The sequence below is a fragment of the Saccostrea echinata genome, unplaced genomic scaffold (genome assembly GCF_033153115.1).
Source record: "Saccostrea echinata isolate AGI-Se365-2 ecotype Australia unplaced genomic scaffold, CSIRO_AGI_Sech_v1 ptg000008l, whole genome shotgun sequence".
NCBI lineage: Eukaryota > Metazoa > Mollusca > Bivalvia > Ostreida > Ostreidae > Saccostrea > Saccostrea echinata.
In genome coordinates this window covers 11,153,800-11,172,717 of record NW_026889757.1, presented here as the reverse complement: position 1 = coordinate 11,172,717, position 18,918 = coordinate 11,153,800, and the positions used below count along the sequence as shown (strand labels likewise).

The 18,918-nt window shown below is 32.1% G+C and overlaps 1 protein-coding gene across 1 annotated transcript in view; it reads right to left on the bottom strand.

Annotated features, from left to right (window-relative positions):
- Positions 1-216: 216 nt before the first annotated feature.
- Positions 217-18,918, bottom strand: part of LOC133181364 (uncharacterized) — a 32,903-nt gene continuing 14,201 nt past the window's right edge. The window contains exons 14-25 of the mRNA XM_061315881.1: positions 10,297-10,483; positions 7,411-7,549; positions 6,703-6,917; positions 6,128-6,307; positions 5,729-5,786; positions 5,491-5,597; positions 4,716-4,817; positions 4,255-4,347; positions 2,621-3,344; positions 2,212-2,381; positions 1,050-1,152; positions 217-350 (exon numbers count right to left, since the gene is read on the bottom strand). Of these exons, the coding sequence (XP_061171865.1) occupies positions 224-350; positions 1,050-1,152; positions 2,212-2,381; positions 2,621-3,344; positions 4,255-4,347; positions 4,716-4,817; positions 5,491-5,597; positions 5,729-5,786; positions 6,128-6,307; positions 6,703-6,917; positions 7,411-7,549; positions 10,297-10,483 (2,205 nt within the window). The 3' untranslated portion in view covers positions 217-223. The remainder of the gene's footprint in view (positions 351-1,049; positions 1,153-2,211; positions 2,382-2,620; positions 3,345-4,254; positions 4,348-4,715; positions 4,818-5,490; positions 5,598-5,728; positions 5,787-6,127; positions 6,308-6,702; positions 6,918-7,410; positions 7,550-10,296; positions 10,484-18,918) is intronic.

The following is an 18,918-nucleotide window of genomic DNA, read 5'->3' as shown; positions in this document are numbered from 1 at the left end:
AGGAACATACATACACGAACATACATACACGAACAGAATTGTTGAAACTATGGCCTATAATACCTCTCCATTTTGTGCTTCTCCATAAAATACGTGAAAAAAAAAATCAATTGTTGTAAGATGAATATTTCTAAGGAAAATCCGAAGAAAGTTATCTTAATTCTAAGATAATAAATAAATATAAATAACATAATTTATAAACTTTGAAATCGGAGATACATTGCTAGGATAAATTAATGAAATGATGAAAACTTCGTCGAGCACTGTAACCTCGTGGTTCTTTCGGTATTTCCCGCCAGAGTTCCAAGTTTAATGAATATCGTTGATCCAAACATGGGTAAACGTCATTGCTGAATAAAGAAAAGATGGTTCAAAAGTTATCATAAAAGAAGATATACATATGGAATGTGAGGTCAAAAGTCTGTTGTTTTCAAGACTATAATTTGCAAACTTTTTCCGGGTTTTTCCAAATACTTGACTGTACTCGTGAAAAAAATATGGACACTTTCAAATTTTTCTCTGGTATGTCTGGTATTCTCTGGTATGTATGTACATAGATCTAGAGCAAATTCTATGGTATGTATTATGAAGTAGTGGTTCTTTTTGAAGAATTCTTCAGCAATTGGTTTTAAGGACATTCGAGTAAAACAAATAAAAAAAAAAATTCAGACACATGACAGTTTACAATAGGCCCCTTTTTTTGAAAGCTTTAAGATATTTGAAAATCGTTAAACCTTGCCCTTAAGTAAGATGAATGCAGTGGAAAGCTTAAGTACCAAGAATATATCCCATTTATATATATAATGTAAATATGAATACATGCTTACAGTGAAGTGATTCTCATTCCCTGTGGTTTTAAATCGTATTAACTAATCAGATAGTGTTCGTCTCTGGCACTTCGACATAAGCTTGTCTAACTGTACATGACATATGGTTTCTTTTGTGCACCAGCTGAGAGGTCCCGAAATTGTTAGATTGTCTTTCAATATTATTAAATTTTTGCTCAAGGTAAATGGTCCAAAATTTGGGATTGCAGAATATTGACTTACCGTGGGCTGGGTGGTGAAAAAACGAATTTCTGGATTTCTTTAATTTTTGTATTATCGCATACAACTCGTGAGAGTTTTATCTTCTTTATTTCATTCAATTGGGCTGTCAAAATAAAAAAAAAAGACTCATGAAGCATAGTGTATTTAACACAAATTCTATTATCCAATGTTTGAAAAGCTGTAAAACAGTCTTCAAAGTGTTCAAATCTGACAATATGTCATAACAGAGAGAGAGAGAGAGAATAATTTTCTTTCAGAACAATGTTCTTAGCGTAACAACTTTGTTTAGGAAATATGATTCATTTATTTACTGAGAATTTTAAAAAGTGAAGATATCAAACTAATTTTTTTCATAAATCCTGTAGATAATACAAATCGAGAACAGGACAAAAACAAGGACTGCTGAAAAACAAGAGCTAGAGTCATGTGCCTAGGAAGAGATAGTTCCTCATGTCGAACGGTCAAACACGGTGTGGGGTCTACTGAATTGATCCGGTAAACAGAGTAATAGATATAGTAATCATTACTTCGAAAACAATGGTCCGACAATTGGAATAAAACATATCAGTCAAACGGCAATCGGAAGTTCGAAACTTATTCACTATTCATTATTAACTATTCGAAAAGCGAACCGTATATTCTGTGGTGGTTTCACGATTATGGTATTTTATCGAGTCTATCTAGTTTCTTGAAAAATATTTATTAGGACACTTACGGTAATTTGAATCGTGAACCCTACACAGATTACGGTTCCCTATTCAAATAGTGAATAATGAAAAGTGAGTAAGCTTCTAACTTCTGATTGCCCAGTCAAACTTCCACTCATTGATAGGCAGTATTCAAAAGACTTTAGAATAAGCAAAATGATGACTTTAAATGAAACTGTTGAAACCCTTGTAATACCAATTTATTTGTCAGTTGCCCGCTTCGGTTTAAACATTAATCTACACAGAGATAAATGTACATACGGAAGCCATTTGGAAACAAAAACATTATATGTAGGTGATAATGGAATATTCCAACATCAATGAGAGGTTGACGATGACAAAACTGAACTCATCTTGACAGATTTTTTTTAGTTGTTAGTTTGCTATTACCTCCTTTATTATGTAAAAATAACATCAAAATATGAAACAGACGTGGCAGAACTGAGAAAACATACCTCTGTTGAATCCTATTGATAAGAATTCGTTTTCATACCAGAACCTATCACCGGTTTTTAAGTGATTAAACTGTTTTGCTACTATACAGGAAAACGTTGGCCCGAGAAGTCCTCCCGTTAAATGGCGCTCTGACAAAGCTGCAGGATATAAATCCATGTCATCTGGATGTCTATTGAAAAAAAATGTTGGGAAGAGGTTGGTATCAGTTTTCAACTCAGAGAAAATTGATATAATAATGTTATAGTAAAACAGAAAGTGTATGAGAGGACAGCTGTAAAGGAACCCTTTGCTTTTCTTAGAGATATTTTAATTGTGGATGTGAATTATTTGCTAGAACAATTCAACACAAATTGTTAAAAAGAAGTCCATCATGTTATACCTGGCAATAGCTCTATATTTACTTTATACCTGTACAGCGAGTGAAATATTGCAGCGTCTCCCTGATCATGGTCAACCATACCACCTGGACCAGGTCCAAAATGAACGACAGGTTTCAAACCACAAAATTTTCTCCAGTCATTATAACCAGGAATGCCGTGGTCCCGTCCTCTTTGAATATTCAATGCTGCCAAGTCAAAACTTTTATATTCTTTATCTAAAAACAACTTGTTTCTTACACCATCTTCTAAACACTTGTCGTCTGCAGACATTAAATCACTGACCAACCATCGTCCAATTCCGTCATATCCTCTCCCATGTCTATTATGGCTTAATGTCATGGAAGGTCGATTGAAAGTTTTCTCAATAGGTTTAACTTGAATGGGTGTGTGTGTTGCTGAAAATAGTACCTGATGGTTTGGGATTTGTGAGTGTCCAAATCGGAAGGCTGCTACTCCAAATACATTTGAAATCGATGGATTAACTTTGGGGTTATATACTGTACTGTGGCCCTCTATATTTGGTGTAAGACCGTATTTGGAACGAATGTCTTTGGGAAGTAGAAAGGTTAAATATTCTTTATACGTGATATGTTGTATCATGGCGATTACTATCTTTCTTGTCTGTTGATACAAAGTTTCATCGCTCCAATGTGGATTTATTGCTGAGAGTTCACTTGTTATTCGGTTATGTTCACGGACGAATAATAAATGTAGGTATGTCAAAGATGGCACAACCATACTTCTCTTATCTCCTGAAAAATTTGCATATTCATTTTTTTTTCATTTTTTGCATATAAAAACACAATATAAGGAAAATTTTTTCTAGAAATATTTGCTTATGTATAACACGATTTCTCTTAAGTAAACGCCTTTCGAGAATATCGGATAAAAAAGAATTTTTTATCGAGGATTCAATTTTGGCATTTTTAGCAAGAATGATAACATTATTAAAATTGAAAATTGCCAATATTTACACACTGAATTGTCGACGGATTTTTCCGTTATTTCCCGATCATGACAAGGAGCACACGGCGGATGTGACCGGTCGGCAGGGGATGCTCACTCCTCCATGGCACCTGATCCCACCTCTAATGTTCTAGAGGTCCGTGTTGCTCTGCTCCTGATTTGTATTGTTTGAATGGACTTTTGAGCTCGAATACTGTTCGTTATCTCCATATTTCATGCTAAAAATTTATTCCACATTGCAAGTAAGCTTTATTTTTCCTGGTATCCTAAACTCGTTAAAAATACTTCTTGCTAAAACTATTTAAAGACAAATTACTTAATTTCCCTCTCACTAAAAACTTCACCTCTACGATATTTCACTTTATGACAATTTCAACAATATTACATATATACTGGCGCGATTATGGGTATGACTTTTCCTCATTCTTTGCTAATTTGCATAGCAATGAAATTTGATAGTTGTTCACATCATTGATTCTTTTAACTTAAGTGCTGTATCTGCAAATTTTGAATTGATGTCTCGATGTTAAAAATAAGCTTTCACCTATTCCATGATTCATTTATCATTATTTCCAAATATATAGAAAAAGAATATTGTCCGTAAATTTAAAATTTTGTTATTCAAAATTTATACATGTCGTGTTCAAATTTAGAATATCAAAATCTAAATTTAGTAAAGAACAATACTTGACGAACCTGCCTGGAAGCAGTAATCAGACCTTTTCTGTATTATGCAATCACTCTTCTTTGCCTCTGGTAACATTTCATCTTCTGTAACCTTTAGAAGACCTATTTTTAGGGAACACAAAGGGGGGATGGAGATTAGAGAAATGTTTTCTAAATTTTATAGACAAAAATTGCACAGGAAAGTAAAAAAAAATGAAAATTTTACATAGATATTTTTCTTTCATAAAGGTGGATGCGAGTTTTTATAAGTATGTCTTTATTCATCAGATGATCTAAATATGTATTTAAGAACATATTGTTCTCGTCTTGTGTTTTTAATTAGTCTTTGGAGATTCTTAATATCATGCATACAATTCATTATCTTCACCTTTCACATACTTAAAGCACTAACTGTCTTTATAAATTTAAAATATATCTCGATTTATTGAAGAATATATTTGTAAAAGATACATAGAAAAGATTTCAAATACCGTCATAACCAGCACGCATAGATCTGGCGTCCTTGGCCGTAGCGCCATACACCATAGAACCATCTATAAAGGATGTGTGCTGATTAATCTGGTTTCGCCACTCTGCAAACAGAAGAGAACATACGTATATATACTTCTAGTGCAAAAGAATTAAATAATGAAAATATTTTTCGACTAGACAAAAATTCTTTGTATTCTCACGTATTTTTTCATATCTTTCAGAAGTTAAAGAGATTATTTCTTACAGAATTAAGTTCAGTTATCAATACAAGTATTGCACAAACCTATTCAGAACGGTTCTTTGTGATCATGCAAGGTATTAAACAAAAGTAATATAATTCAGGACATCATTGTGAATTTTTAAAACATATTTTGTGACCGTCCCTCCGCTTAAAAATAATATATTTACATCCACTGAATATTATTTCCTTTATGTCTTATAAAAACCATTGCAATTAATCAGTCCATAAACAACACTGAGCAAGTCACCTGCATAGATTTCTTAAGCAACGACTGTTCCATCAATTATGCATATAATGACATACACATCTATAATACAATATTTAACATATTGAATTTGCTTTGATTTTCTTTTTAATAAAGATATAAATATAAACAATAAAATGTCTTTCTTTCATTGTTAGTACGGGAATTAACTCGGGTTATGTATTTTTTCTGCAACAGCTCTGACATTAATTCCCGTACTAACAACCGAAGAAAGCATTTTATTGTTTAAATACATATATAAAATACATGTACTAAGTCTAGTATTCACCTGGCACGCAGTTATCAATTGGAGCCGCTGATGACCGAACAAACTCCATGCACTGGTATTTAAAATATGGGTCATCACTGGGGATTTTTATTGGAAAACAAGACTCCCTTCAATATTGAAAAAGAAGTGTGAATTCAAACAATATTTTTTTTTCATTGTAGAAATAGTACTGATTTTTTAAAATTGAAAAAACCTTTTTTATTTGAAGATGTCTTTTTTGGAAATTATTTTTTTTTACCTCTGGACTAATGTAGTTGGACTTAACTTGCAACACAAAATAGTGGAATCATTGAATCCTGCAATACATTTCAATATTAATAAGATCATAAACGCCAAAACTAGCAGTTATTTCCTTTAAGTTCATAAAATAGAATATCAGTTAATCAATGTCGCAATTTTAGATACATGTATATTTAACTCATTAAAAAGGTTCTTATCTTAGACACAAATGCCATACACATTTAAACAGTGCATCGAATTAATTAACTAAGATATTTTGAACTTGAGAGAATGTCGTCGACATGTACACCTTTTCTCTGCAAAAGATATTATGCCAATTATATAATTTATCGAATCGCCAAGACTAAACCAATTGTTAAAATAGATTAAGATTGTGAAAATGCAGTAGTTAATCAACCTTTAGTCATGGGTGTTCCGATAAAGTCATGATCCAAAAACTGTCCCCATGACATGAACATCATGGTAAGAAATCGGTCAGATGACTGGCATTTTTCCGCGCTGTGAATGGCGTTACTTATATGGCGTGCACTCGGTAACAAGTCCCCTGTGACACTTTTTAGACGAGGCCTGTTAATACCTGTAAAATAAATGATCCCTCTTTAATCTGTTAATAGAATTTTGATTTTTTTATAAAAGTGCAGTTCTGAAGAAAAAACTATATCTAACATTACTTTCTTATGTAACAAAACTATTGTTGTATTGCTTTTCTGTTTTTAAGGTTAGTTAAGATGGAAAAATATGAAATTTTCAAATGATGATTGACAGATATCTTGAACAAGAAAAAGTTCTTTGTTAACCACAATTATACATGTTTGAGTAGCAATACCAAAAATCATAGTCTCACTTTCCCAAGACTCTCGCTCTCGAGACTTTGCATAGTCTCTAGAGCGAGAGTCTGGGGAAAGCGAGACTACAAAATTCACGAAATAGTTCAGATTGCCAAGAAATTATCGCCAGAGGAACAATACAAACCGTCATGATAGGCAGGTGGGAGGTATCTTAACTGAGGGATAAAGGAGGATCCCCATTTGGGATTTTTCACGTTATTGCAAGTGCCATCCGCTGTCCGATAGTGAGCACGGCGATTACACTTTGGTTTTGGACAATTACAATGTGGGGATATAGCTTTTCGCCAAATCTTTTTGAGTCCGTTGTCTCCTTTTAGCTCCTTGAGCGAGATTCCAGACCTGCCAGATAAAAGAATTTAACCTGAGTGCAACGTCGTTTGTTTTTGTTTATTGTTTACACATCTCTCTCGAGAACTTTTCACTCATATGCATATTTGCAAAGCTGCAAATTTTGACTTATACTCGGCACTAAAGGCCATTGAGCAGCGAGGGATCTTTTTCGTGCCAACACCTACTGCGACACGGGGCCTCGGTTTATACGGTCTCATCCGAAGGACTGGTCTACACGTCCCACAGTGGGATTCGAACCCGCGACGTAAGGATCAACTCTTTACTCTGCGCCTCTAGAGCAAACGCTCTAACCACTGCGCCGCGCGGGCGACGAGTGCAACGTCGTGCGAATTTGCTGAAATTTCTGTATAAAAAAAGACATAAAAACAATCTCCAATTTAATTTTTTAGGAATTTTCAAGTTTTCGATCATTCTTTATTTAAAAAAAAAAAAAAACAAGTAATGTGTTAAAGATAAGTGGACATAATAAATACGTACGTACATTTGTTCAAAATATTTGATGGCTCTCAGGACAATAGAGGCTTTTTTGTTCAGCAGTTGTATTTTGTCTGGATCCTCGATTCCCATAAATTTGGAATGATGCCAACTGAAAGCCCCATTCTCAGGAAAACAATCGTTGCCTGTCAAGGGTAGTTACTTAGTAAATGATCATTTGTTCTCTTGGTATATATATATATATATATATATATATATATATATATATATATATATATATATATATATATATATATATATATATATATATATATATATATATATATATATATATATATCAATTAAAAAAAATATGACCGTTCAATGCCATTAAGGAACCAAGGAACCACAACAACCTTAAAAAAATTATCGATCACAGATTTTGCAACTATAAATGAAATAATTACATGTATATTAAGGTCTAATCACAAGTATAACACACGTAGATGTAAAACTGCTCGTGAATTAAAAGTGATGAACTTTGTGGCTTTTGGGCGCTACTGGACACCTGCGTATCAAATTTCTCTGGGACAGACTAGTGTAGTTAAGGATACATAACACAAACAAAATTTGATGAATGTATGACATGTCAAACGTTGCAATATTCGATCTTTTTCATTTGCATTGTATGAATTTTCAATTTTATTGCATACTTTTCAATTTGTATTATATAATTTTTTATTTGTTTTCTATAATTTTCCATTTGTATTGTATTAATTTCAATTTGTATTGTATAATTTTTATTTGTATTCTATAATTTTCCATTAGTACTGTATAATTTTTTGAATTGCATTGCATAATTTTTATGTGTATTCTATAATTTATCATTTGTATTGTAAAAAAAATCATTTGAATTGTATAATTTTTCATTGTATTCTACATTTTCTATTTGCATTTATAATTTCTTATTTGTATTGTAAAATTTCTTATTTGTATTCGATAATTTTTCATTTATAATGTATCTAAAGATTGCTTATTTATTTACGAAGGATTTCATTGTCAATTTTTAGCCTGTATCGTGTTGAAAATGATCGAGCGAGATGTTCCGGGTGCTTAAAGCAAACTGGGCTCCTATATGTATTTGCGTGCATGTTAGAGAAAGGTCATTTCGATGAAAAGGGAGCGCTTGCAGATGGCAAATAAATAATCTGTCCTAGAAAATAGAAAATGCTGTCTGAGAAAATAAATAATTTGGTCGTGACTGGTCCCCCACCCCAACCCCGGTCCTAAGAAACGGAGTTTTCGGGTTTGGTCAGATTTTCTTTTTCATCTTATTTTCCTTGTCTCTGGTCATCTTGGACATAAATTTTTTCTCCTGCAAGAGCATAAAAATAAATAATCTGATTCGATGAAATTTGCCCCCCCCCCTGAAAATTAAATGACCGTCCTTTAGCATTCTCGCAAAAAAGAAGCCCAGGTCACCAGAAACATTTCGCTTCTTGAACACTATACTACAAAAAAGACTAAAACTTGACCAATGACCAACCTTCGTAGCGTAAAAAATAAAACAATCCCTCTGATACAATACAAATGAAGAATTATCGCATACAAATAAGAAATTATACAATACGAATAAGAAATTATGCAATGCAATTAGTAAATATAGAATACAAATAAAAAAATTATACAAAACAAATTAATTTTTTACAATACAAATGGAAAATATAGAATACAAATTAATGTTATACAATCCAAATGGAAAATTATAGAATACAAATGGAAAGTTATACATTCAATCCAAATTAAAAATATATAATACAAATGCAAAATTATACAATACATATGAAAAAATTATACAATACAATTGGAAAATTATAGAATATGAATAAAAATTATACAAAACAAATGCAAAATTATCATTATACAATACAAATGGAAAAGATCGAATATTTCAACGTTTTACATGTCATATGCATGGATTGATATAAATTTTTTGATGATTTTGAATGTAAATGACCTAAATAATAAATCCCTAAAAAATAAAGAAATTGTAAGCTTTCTATGGTGCTTAAATATGCAACTTTGTGTCGTTTTCTATGTAATTCTATACAATATTTTGCACATATTATTAACATTGTGACAAAATCTTACACTTAACTCTCCCACTTTACTTTGTAAACATTATTCAGTTTACCTATCTGAATACAAATCCACGAGAAATATTGGTGATTTCTGGGAAAAAAGTTTGTTTGTGTTATTTATCCTTGTAGTTAGATACAGTATGGTCAAAGAACAATGATTTTGAAAAATACCTTGCACGAAATTTATATGAGAATGCTTGCATATTAATTTGACTTCTTGAGTCTTTGCTGACTTTGAAAGGATATTTTCTCCTTAATATCTAGAGTACATTAATATGCTAGCATATTGGTTCGCCAAGTTATAGTCCTATTGCTTCTGTGGAGAATTCTATAAATTAAATTTGTCTCTGAAACTTTGACACCTGACTGTGGTATAACCCTGTCCTTAATCTAATCTGATCCTTCACTGGTCAAAGAAGCTTCTGCATAATTAGCGTCATTATAACTGAGTTTCTAAATACATCCCGCAGATTGTTTTCATTTTTTTGATTTACCTTTATAATTGTTGGAATGGGTGTTGGCCCTTCATGTGAGCAATTTTGAATCCTTATTCAAAAATACTCTCACGCATTTTTAAAACCCACTTATCAAGAAAACGCAGTATGTACAAAGTAAGACACAAGACGTTATGCATCAAGAAAGTTAACGACGACAGTGGATACCAATAAGTCACCTGAGTGGCTCGCATGAACCACAAACATTACACATTGCAACTCGTTACCATGTGATAATTTTCAGAGAAGGTAAAATATATTTATCTAGCCCTTAGAAAAAAATTCTTCAAATTTCAAATTAAGAAGTTAAAGACTTACCTTGTAGGTAAAATTTTTTCTCAAGTGCTTTCTGTTTTTTGACATCTCTCACAGCTTTGTCTATACATTTCTTTATCATATCAGAAGTAGAGAGGAGAGTATCATAAGCATGTATGCCCTCTACTTCTGAGACAGCCCCTAATGTCACCAATAAGGCAACCATTACTGGAAAATAGGCCTCCATGACCTACATTTGTAGATAAAACGTAGTTGGGATGGAGATATCCGCTGAAAAAAATGTCTTCACTCAATATTTTTACATAAAAGTTATTGACAATAATAATATTATGAAATTTCAATTAAGTGAGCAGAAAACATTCATGCTATATTTGATTCTGATGTATGTATTTAGAAATAACAAAAAAAAGGAAACGTTACCACGTATGCTGTCACATGTAATAGATGAAGACGACAGGCCTTAAAAGTTGGAGAATTAATTAGAACATATTGATAGGTAACATAAGTTTTTATATAGAATGCTCTTGAAATAAATGCATGCAAGCTTGCAAAAATGTTTGATGAATTATTTTGTTAATTGATTGTATTAATTTCAACAAATCTGCAATAAATCAAATGCATTTGAACTAATTAAAGCTATGAGGGAATAAGATCTGACGTCCGTTGATTGCATTAATGTAATCAATATTTCATTTTTGAATAGAAAATTCAAAATTACGCTTTAGCATTTTACACGTAGGTGTGATTGATAGTTTGTTGATAGAAAGAATTAAAGGATATAAAAGTAATATATTCTATGTCCTCTAATATACTTGTAGCTTTTCATTGGGAATATTTGTTTCAAAAAAGTCTTTACAGTAATTATCTTAATGTCGAATTGAAGGCCACAGCAAGAGGACTTTATTTTCTTCATACAGTTTCTTCATGTAGCTTTTAAATAAATTCTGCTTCATAGGAATACAGAAACAGATTAATTGGCTAAAAATGAACACAGTGAGGAATTCCAACAGATTGTTGGAAGATTTCTTTTCCAAAGACGACATAGATATTGTAAATGCGGAACTTCAGAAATTCATATCTCATGCTGTGATTGTAGGCCATGAAAGGCCATGTCACTAGATACTGAAAATTTAAAATAAGTGTCTTTTATGGGTTTTTTTTAAATTTACGATACTATATTATTAACTTAAAACTACAGAAAAAAAAAATGCTTGTGGTTGGATAAAAATCACTATTAGATAATACTCTTGTTCAGTGTACCGGTCTTGTAGAGTAAGCTTTCCCTTCTTGAACCCCCTTCTGAAACTGGCTCAATAGTAGGATTCCCATCGGAAAATAAGCCCTAGAGTAGGATTTCCCCCACAGAAAAATTACTCTAGATTGGATATCCCCGACAGAAATTTAGTTTCCAGGGGGAACCCTACCCTGTGTAATAGCTACAGAGATTTCCCCCACAGCCAATTTCCCCTCAATAAAATATAATGCCTATACTTCTATATGATATACGATTTCCTCCAGACTTTTCCCCCTAAAAGAAATATGTGCCTGTACTTATATATTGGGGACACATTGATAGAAAAGTCCCTTCTATAATTTTCCCCACAGGTGCTCTCACAATAGACAATCTTAATGAAAGTTTACAAAAAAAAAAAAAATCAAAAAGCTTAGTTTAAAATTTTTAAAATGGCGACCAGTTCCTTTGAAACATACGAAATATGCGAGAAAATTGACAATTTTAGATCTCATTTTTTAAAATAACCATTTTTAAAGCATCAAATCTTATTCGTTTAATCTGGTTTTTAAACGATGTAATGTAATCGTTTGGACAAATTTCTAATAGTAGCCATGGAAACATAAAGGTGGTATTTTCTTTGAAATGGGTTTTTTCTCCAATTGCATTTCAAACTGCATGTACAAAATATTAATGTGTAAGTGTCTCTCCAAGTTTCTAGCGTTTGAGTATCCAAAACAGCTGCCGTTTCCATGGAACTAAAATGGGTGAATTTCTTTAAAAAAAAATTCACGGAATTTTGCAAATTTTAAGTATTTGCTTCGTGCTTTTAAATGCGATAATGAACTCCCCTGTAGTCGCGGGGGACATACATAAGAACAGTGCTTCTTGTTTTGTTGTTGGTTTTATTTTTTTTTTCTTTTGAAGTAGTACTCTATTGAAATACTCAATATCAATAATATAAATTCTAGAATTCTCACACACTCTTTGTAAAAAGCAGATTCATAGATAAACTACTGGGCCTTTAGAGTGAAAACAAATTATATTAACGGACAAACAGGAACCGGTACGCCAATAGAGGTGCATCGTCGCAAAACACGGCCAAAATGTACGATCCTCTCACATTATGGAGAAAGCTATATGCGATCTCCGGACCGTGGCTTGAGACGATGAGAGAGGTGTTGAGACATCGAGTCTTCCGATTTTTGGAGTGACTAAATTTACAATTTCCCATGAGTTAAAATTTTGGTTTGAGATTTTAAACTTTATATTTTCAAGCTTCATGCTGAATTTGAACAATTCTTGAGTAGAAAACACTCCTATTTCCTTTTTAAAAAAATCAGATGACTTTCATATAAACTTTTAGCTAAAATATTGTCGATATGATTTAGCATTGATAAAAGAGGGGAAATATCTTACGTTGAGAAAGGAAGACGGGGAGGGGGATTTGGTTCTAGTATGAAAATTTTCCTTGGGAGGAAGTCTATGGCACGCCGATTGCTTCAAAATTATTTTCTGCACGACCTAAAACAAGATTACGTATACACGAGTAAGTAAAAACTTACACAAAGTGAGGAAAATATACACGAAGCTATTGAAATTTACACAAACTATAGAAAAACTGCACAATCAACAAAATATTTACACGATATAGTGAGGAAATTACACAAACGTAAAAACGAAAACTGCACGAGTGAGAATACAACATCGACATAATATGCTACGCATCCTCATTGCGCACATTTCATTAATATTCATTAGAGAACAGTTCAATGTGGTTTGGATGCTTGAAACATACTATAAAATTTTTACAAAAGAAGGAGTAACGTGTTGGTAATCTTTTTAAAAAAAGATTCTTTTAAAATTCCGCTAAACTCTCAAGAATATATGTACAACGTATATTATACATGTAGATAAATTGACAGGCACACAATCTTAAACTTGTAGTATATGAACAACCCCGAATAAAAAACATTCTTCGCAGAATACTTTTATAGATAACGTAAAAAAGGGGGATGCATATTACAAGTTGTGTGTTTAATAGTTGGATTTTTTAAAGTATGTCATTCCTCTATATCGCAATTTCTCTTGAAAGTTTAAAACAATGACATATAGGCCTAAATAAAAATAAATAAAAACATGTGATATAATACAGGAGAGTTAACAACAAATCAAACTCTTCTCCACCACCACCTACTGTGTGTACTTTTGGTAATAATCAAGGATGTGCATGCGTGACCTTTTCATACAGAGATCCTTCCCTGCTGGTTCTGGAACGAAAGACACATGTACGCTAATCGATTTATAGCTATTTGACACACCAACAATACCTTTTGATTAAAGATTATATTACTAGCAATTCATAAATTTTTTTTGAAGCAATGTTGCGATCATCTGGGTTGTGGAATTTGACCGAAAACTTTTTGGACGTCAACAGTAAAGAAAATCGAGCAAATATTAATTGTGCAACTTAAATTTTAATATTGAAACGCATATCTCACTTTTGGTATATGTATGTAACAAAGTACATGTAGTACATGTAGTCTTAACTTTTGAGCAACGTGTGGTGATTTCATAAAAACTCCATGAAAATGTAGAAAAAATTATGGAACGCCATAGCTGCCTGAAGGTCATTTTCATTTTATATGAGGTGGTATAACCTTTATGTGAAGTGGTTAAGTCATTATATATAGTGGTAAAATCATTATATTCAATGAAAACTTTATTATACGCAGTGGTTTTATCTTTATATACAGTGATAAAATCATTATATACAGTGATAAAATCATTATATTCATTGATAACTTTATTATATGCAGTGGTTTTATCATTATACTCAGTGGCAATGTCATTATATGTAGTGGTTAAATAATGTAATGAAGTGATAATATCGATATATTATGTTGTAAAATCATTATATGCAGTGGTTTTTCCATTATATACATTACTGAAATCTTTCTGTGATGTGATGAATTCAATTTATACAGTACAAAAATAATTTGTGTGATAAAGCAATCATTACATTGTATGAAACCCACTGCATGTGGAGTGCCAAGTTAATTTCATTCAGTGCGACACCTTTACATGAAGTGAAAAATCTATTATGTGCAGTACTAACATCATTATATTATATAGTAAAATTATTATATATATTCCTAAAATCATGCTTTGCAGTGGTAACATCTTTATATGAGGTGGTTAATTAATTATATGATGTTGTTAATTTGTTATATGATGTGGTCAATTCTTTATATGCATTAGTCGTTTCATGTTATGCAGTGGTAACTTCTTTATCATCATCTAAACTGGTCCTCTTGCAAAAACATTTTTAAAAAATGCGCGGAGTTCCAGTTTAAAGAGTGTTTGAAAATAGGAAATCCGGGCCGTGGCAAATTAAAAGCTGGGACTATTCGAGTTTTTTCATAAAATTTTCAGACTCTTGTTTTAGGCTAATGTGTTTTCGCTGTAAAAATTGTATTTAAATACTTGGTATTTTAGATTTTCTTGACGATTTTTGGTTTCAAGTAAAATTGGTAGGCAGTTTCAATTTTCTGATTTAATATTTTATCTATTGTGCTATAAGTACTTAGTATTTTAGATTTTTTTTTTTTTTTTTTTTTTTTGGCGATTGTTGATTTCCATGTTGGTAAAATGGGTAGACTGGGTTGGCGATATTTTATGTGTGTGTGTGTGTTTTTGACATATTTGATAAAAATCTAATAAACTTAAAAATTATTCCGATGTTAAACACTGTATTTTAACTAAAAAAACTATTTATTTTTGATAGTTATTTCTTTATTTGAAAATGCTATTTTTATGCAAAATACACATTTTCATTAAAAAAAGGATTATTAAACCAGATCCGATCATCCGGGAAGAACCTGGTGCAAAACACCATAAATCATTTCTAATTTCATAATATGCAAATGTGCACTGGTACATGTATCTATATGCTAGTAGATGGAAGGAAACTGGATTACGTTAAATATGTAATTTGTTTAATACTTTTTTCGGGGGGGGGGGGGGGTTAAAATACTAATATCAACTATTTATAAGACTGTTTCTAAGACTTCAGAAAACCTTAAATCACATTGAAATGCTTAAAATAAAAATTGCTGCATGAAAACATTTCATTTTCAAGTTTCATCTTTGCCGTCGCCAACGTGGCACGGTGATCAGAGTGTCTGCTCTAAGAGACGCGGAATAAAGAGTCAATCCCTACATCACGGGTTCGATTCCGACAGTGGGACGTTGAGACCGGTCCTTCGTAAGAGACCGCATAAAGCCATAAACCGAGGTCCCGTGCCACAGTAGGTGTTGGAACGAAAAAAATCCCTCACTGCTCAATGGCCGTAAGTGCCAAGTATAGGACAAAATTTGCAGCTCTCCACTGGCAAATTGTAGCGTCTCCATATGAGTGAAAAATTCTCGAGAGGGACGTTAAACAGCAAACAAACAACCAAATTAAAATCATTTTAGCCTTTTTGAATAAAATGATAAAATTATAAGAGTTATCCTTCAAGGCTGAGGATCGGATATCCTTAAACCAAGCAACTTACGCGTGATTAAAGTCTGACACAAGGCTTTGCATTAATAGTCCTATAATTACATGTATATGTGATAATACTTTAATTAATTTATATTTTATCAAGTGACATGAAGATAATGAACAAGTATTTCGGATTTTTTATGTTTGACTTCCGGGAGATCAAATCCGATTTTAATGAACCATTGGCGTCGGAAGGAAATTGATAGTGGGGTGGCTAATTGAAATAGAAAAAAAAATCAAACCTGAAAAAAAACTTGACAAGCAAAAAAAAAAAAAAAGGAAAATTGTTCTCTCTCCAAACCCGAAAATCCTATTTCGGAAGGGGGGGGGGGGTCGAACATCTTTCAGTACCAAATTCTTTTAAACACTACCAATTACCCTTCTTTCACTACAATGAATCGTGCCTGTAGAAAATGGGGAGGGGGGGGGGCTAGACTACGCCCGAATTTTCAATGCCTATATTATGTCTACCTTTGTAAAAAAAAAAGGGGGGGTAATAGCCCCCCTCCCCCTCGGTTCCGACGCCTATGTGAACCGGTTTTTCTTAAACGTGTCATTTCACTTAAAAAATGCCTTTCAAAGAATGAATAATTTTTAACATCAGAATAATTTAAAAATTTATTAGCTTTCTGTCAAATATGGCAAAAAAAAAAAAAATAAAAAAAAATAAAAAAAATAAAAAAACAAACAAACAAACAAAAAACAACAAACAAACAAAACACGTAAAATGTCTACTTGATTGCCTACCCGATTTACCAACCTCACGGGCGGATTCAGAGAGGGCCTATGGGACCCCCCTCCCCCCTTGTGTCCAAAATATACACAAGATTTAATAAATCTATTGTTTTTTGGTTTGGCTGTGGGCTACCTACCCCGACCAAAAACTTGTCGGGCCCCCCTTTTCAAGATTCCCGGATCCACCACTGAACTTGGAAATCAACAATCGCCAAGAAAATCTAAATGACTAAGTATTTTAAAATTAAATGCAATTTTTACAGCGAATACACATTAACCTATAAAAATGAGTCTTAAAATTTCAGCACAGTTGATCAAATCAGGAAGCTGTATAATAAAATCAGAAATTAGAAAAATCTCGAATAGTCCCGGCTTTTAATTTGCCACGGCCCGGGTTTCCTATTTTCAAACACTCTTTAAACTGGAACTCCGCGCATTTTTTTAAATAAAAGGACCAGTTTAGATGATGATAAAGAAGTTACCACTGCATAACATGAAACGACTAATGCATATAAAGATTTGACCACATCATATAATAAATTAACAACATCATATAATTAATTAACCACCTCATATAAAGATGTTACCACTGCAAAGCATGATTTAAGGAATATATATAATAATTTTACTATATAATATAATGATGTTAGTACTGCACATAATAGATTTTTCACTTCATGTAAAGGTGTCGCACTGAATGAAATTAACTTGGCACTCCACATGCAGCGGGTTTCATACAATGTAATGATTGCTTTATCACACAAATTATGTTTGTACTGTATATATTGAATTCATCACATCACAGAAAGACTTCTGTAATGTATATAATGGAAAAACCACTGCATATAATGATTTTACAACATAATATATCGATATTATCACTTCATTACATTATTTAACCACTACATATAATTACATTGTCACTGAATATAATGATAAAACCACTGCATACAATAAAGTTATCAATGAAAATAATGATTTTATCACTGTATATAATGATAAAACCACTGCATATAATAAAGTTTTCATTGAATATAATGATTTTATCACTATATATAATGACTTCACCACTTCACATAAAGGTTATCCCACCTCATATAATATGAAAATGACCTTCAGGCAGCTATGGCGTTCCATAAAAAATATATAGTCGTTTTACTTATGTAAATTAAAGTTTAATTTATGTTGTTTTTAATGTATCGGCGGTAGTCTATTTTGAATAGTTAAAATGCTATACATCAATTGTGTTATAATATAAAGGAGTTAAGAAAATTTAAAATTATAAAATACAGGCAAGTAATATCGTTTTTGAAAGCGGGGGAGGGGGGGGGGTCAGATTTTGTTTTTTTTGATAACCTACCTGAAAAAACAAAACAAGTATTTTCGAAACACATTATAATACCAAATTACTTTGATTTAAACTATCCTACAACAAAGGGAGGGGGCAACCAGCTTTTCAGTGGAAATTTACAATAGAAGTAGGTTATGTTTGGAAAAAAAGGGGGGGGGGCAGACCCCTCTTGATTCTACGTGCCTGAAATATTTTCTAAGAATTTAAGGGTACATAAAATAGTCTATCGAAATCAGGATTGCAATTCAACTGAACTGTAACGATATTGTAAGACCAAATTCAAGAAGACATACAAGATGAACTTAATTAGCTGGGACTTGGCTACACATGCACATTTGTTTTCAATGCAGATTTTGACAATAATAAACACACGGTAATAAAACAAAGATTTCTTGAGGTTTATATTCATCATATGTTTTCTTATATTTATTCGTAGTCATGCTCGAAATAAAACAAGACCTGGTTGATGCCATTGATACACATGTACAATGGTGCTATTGAGCAAACTTTTTAATTATTTGTACATGTATACGTACAAAATACAAATTGCATAGATTAGGCTTTTTAACTCATTATCTGATTTTTCAAAATCGTTAGATATGCACATGAATAGTCTTTTAAAAAGTGAATCTTGTATCAAATATGTTCCTTGAATGTTATTGAAGATTATTTTCATTTTATAATTATACAGTCATGTTCTTTTTATAATGACTATAGATTTGGGTAAAAAAGTGTTAGCCTATATTACAAAAACTTAGTGTTCGGAAAATAATTAAAATTTTATGCACACGAATTCGA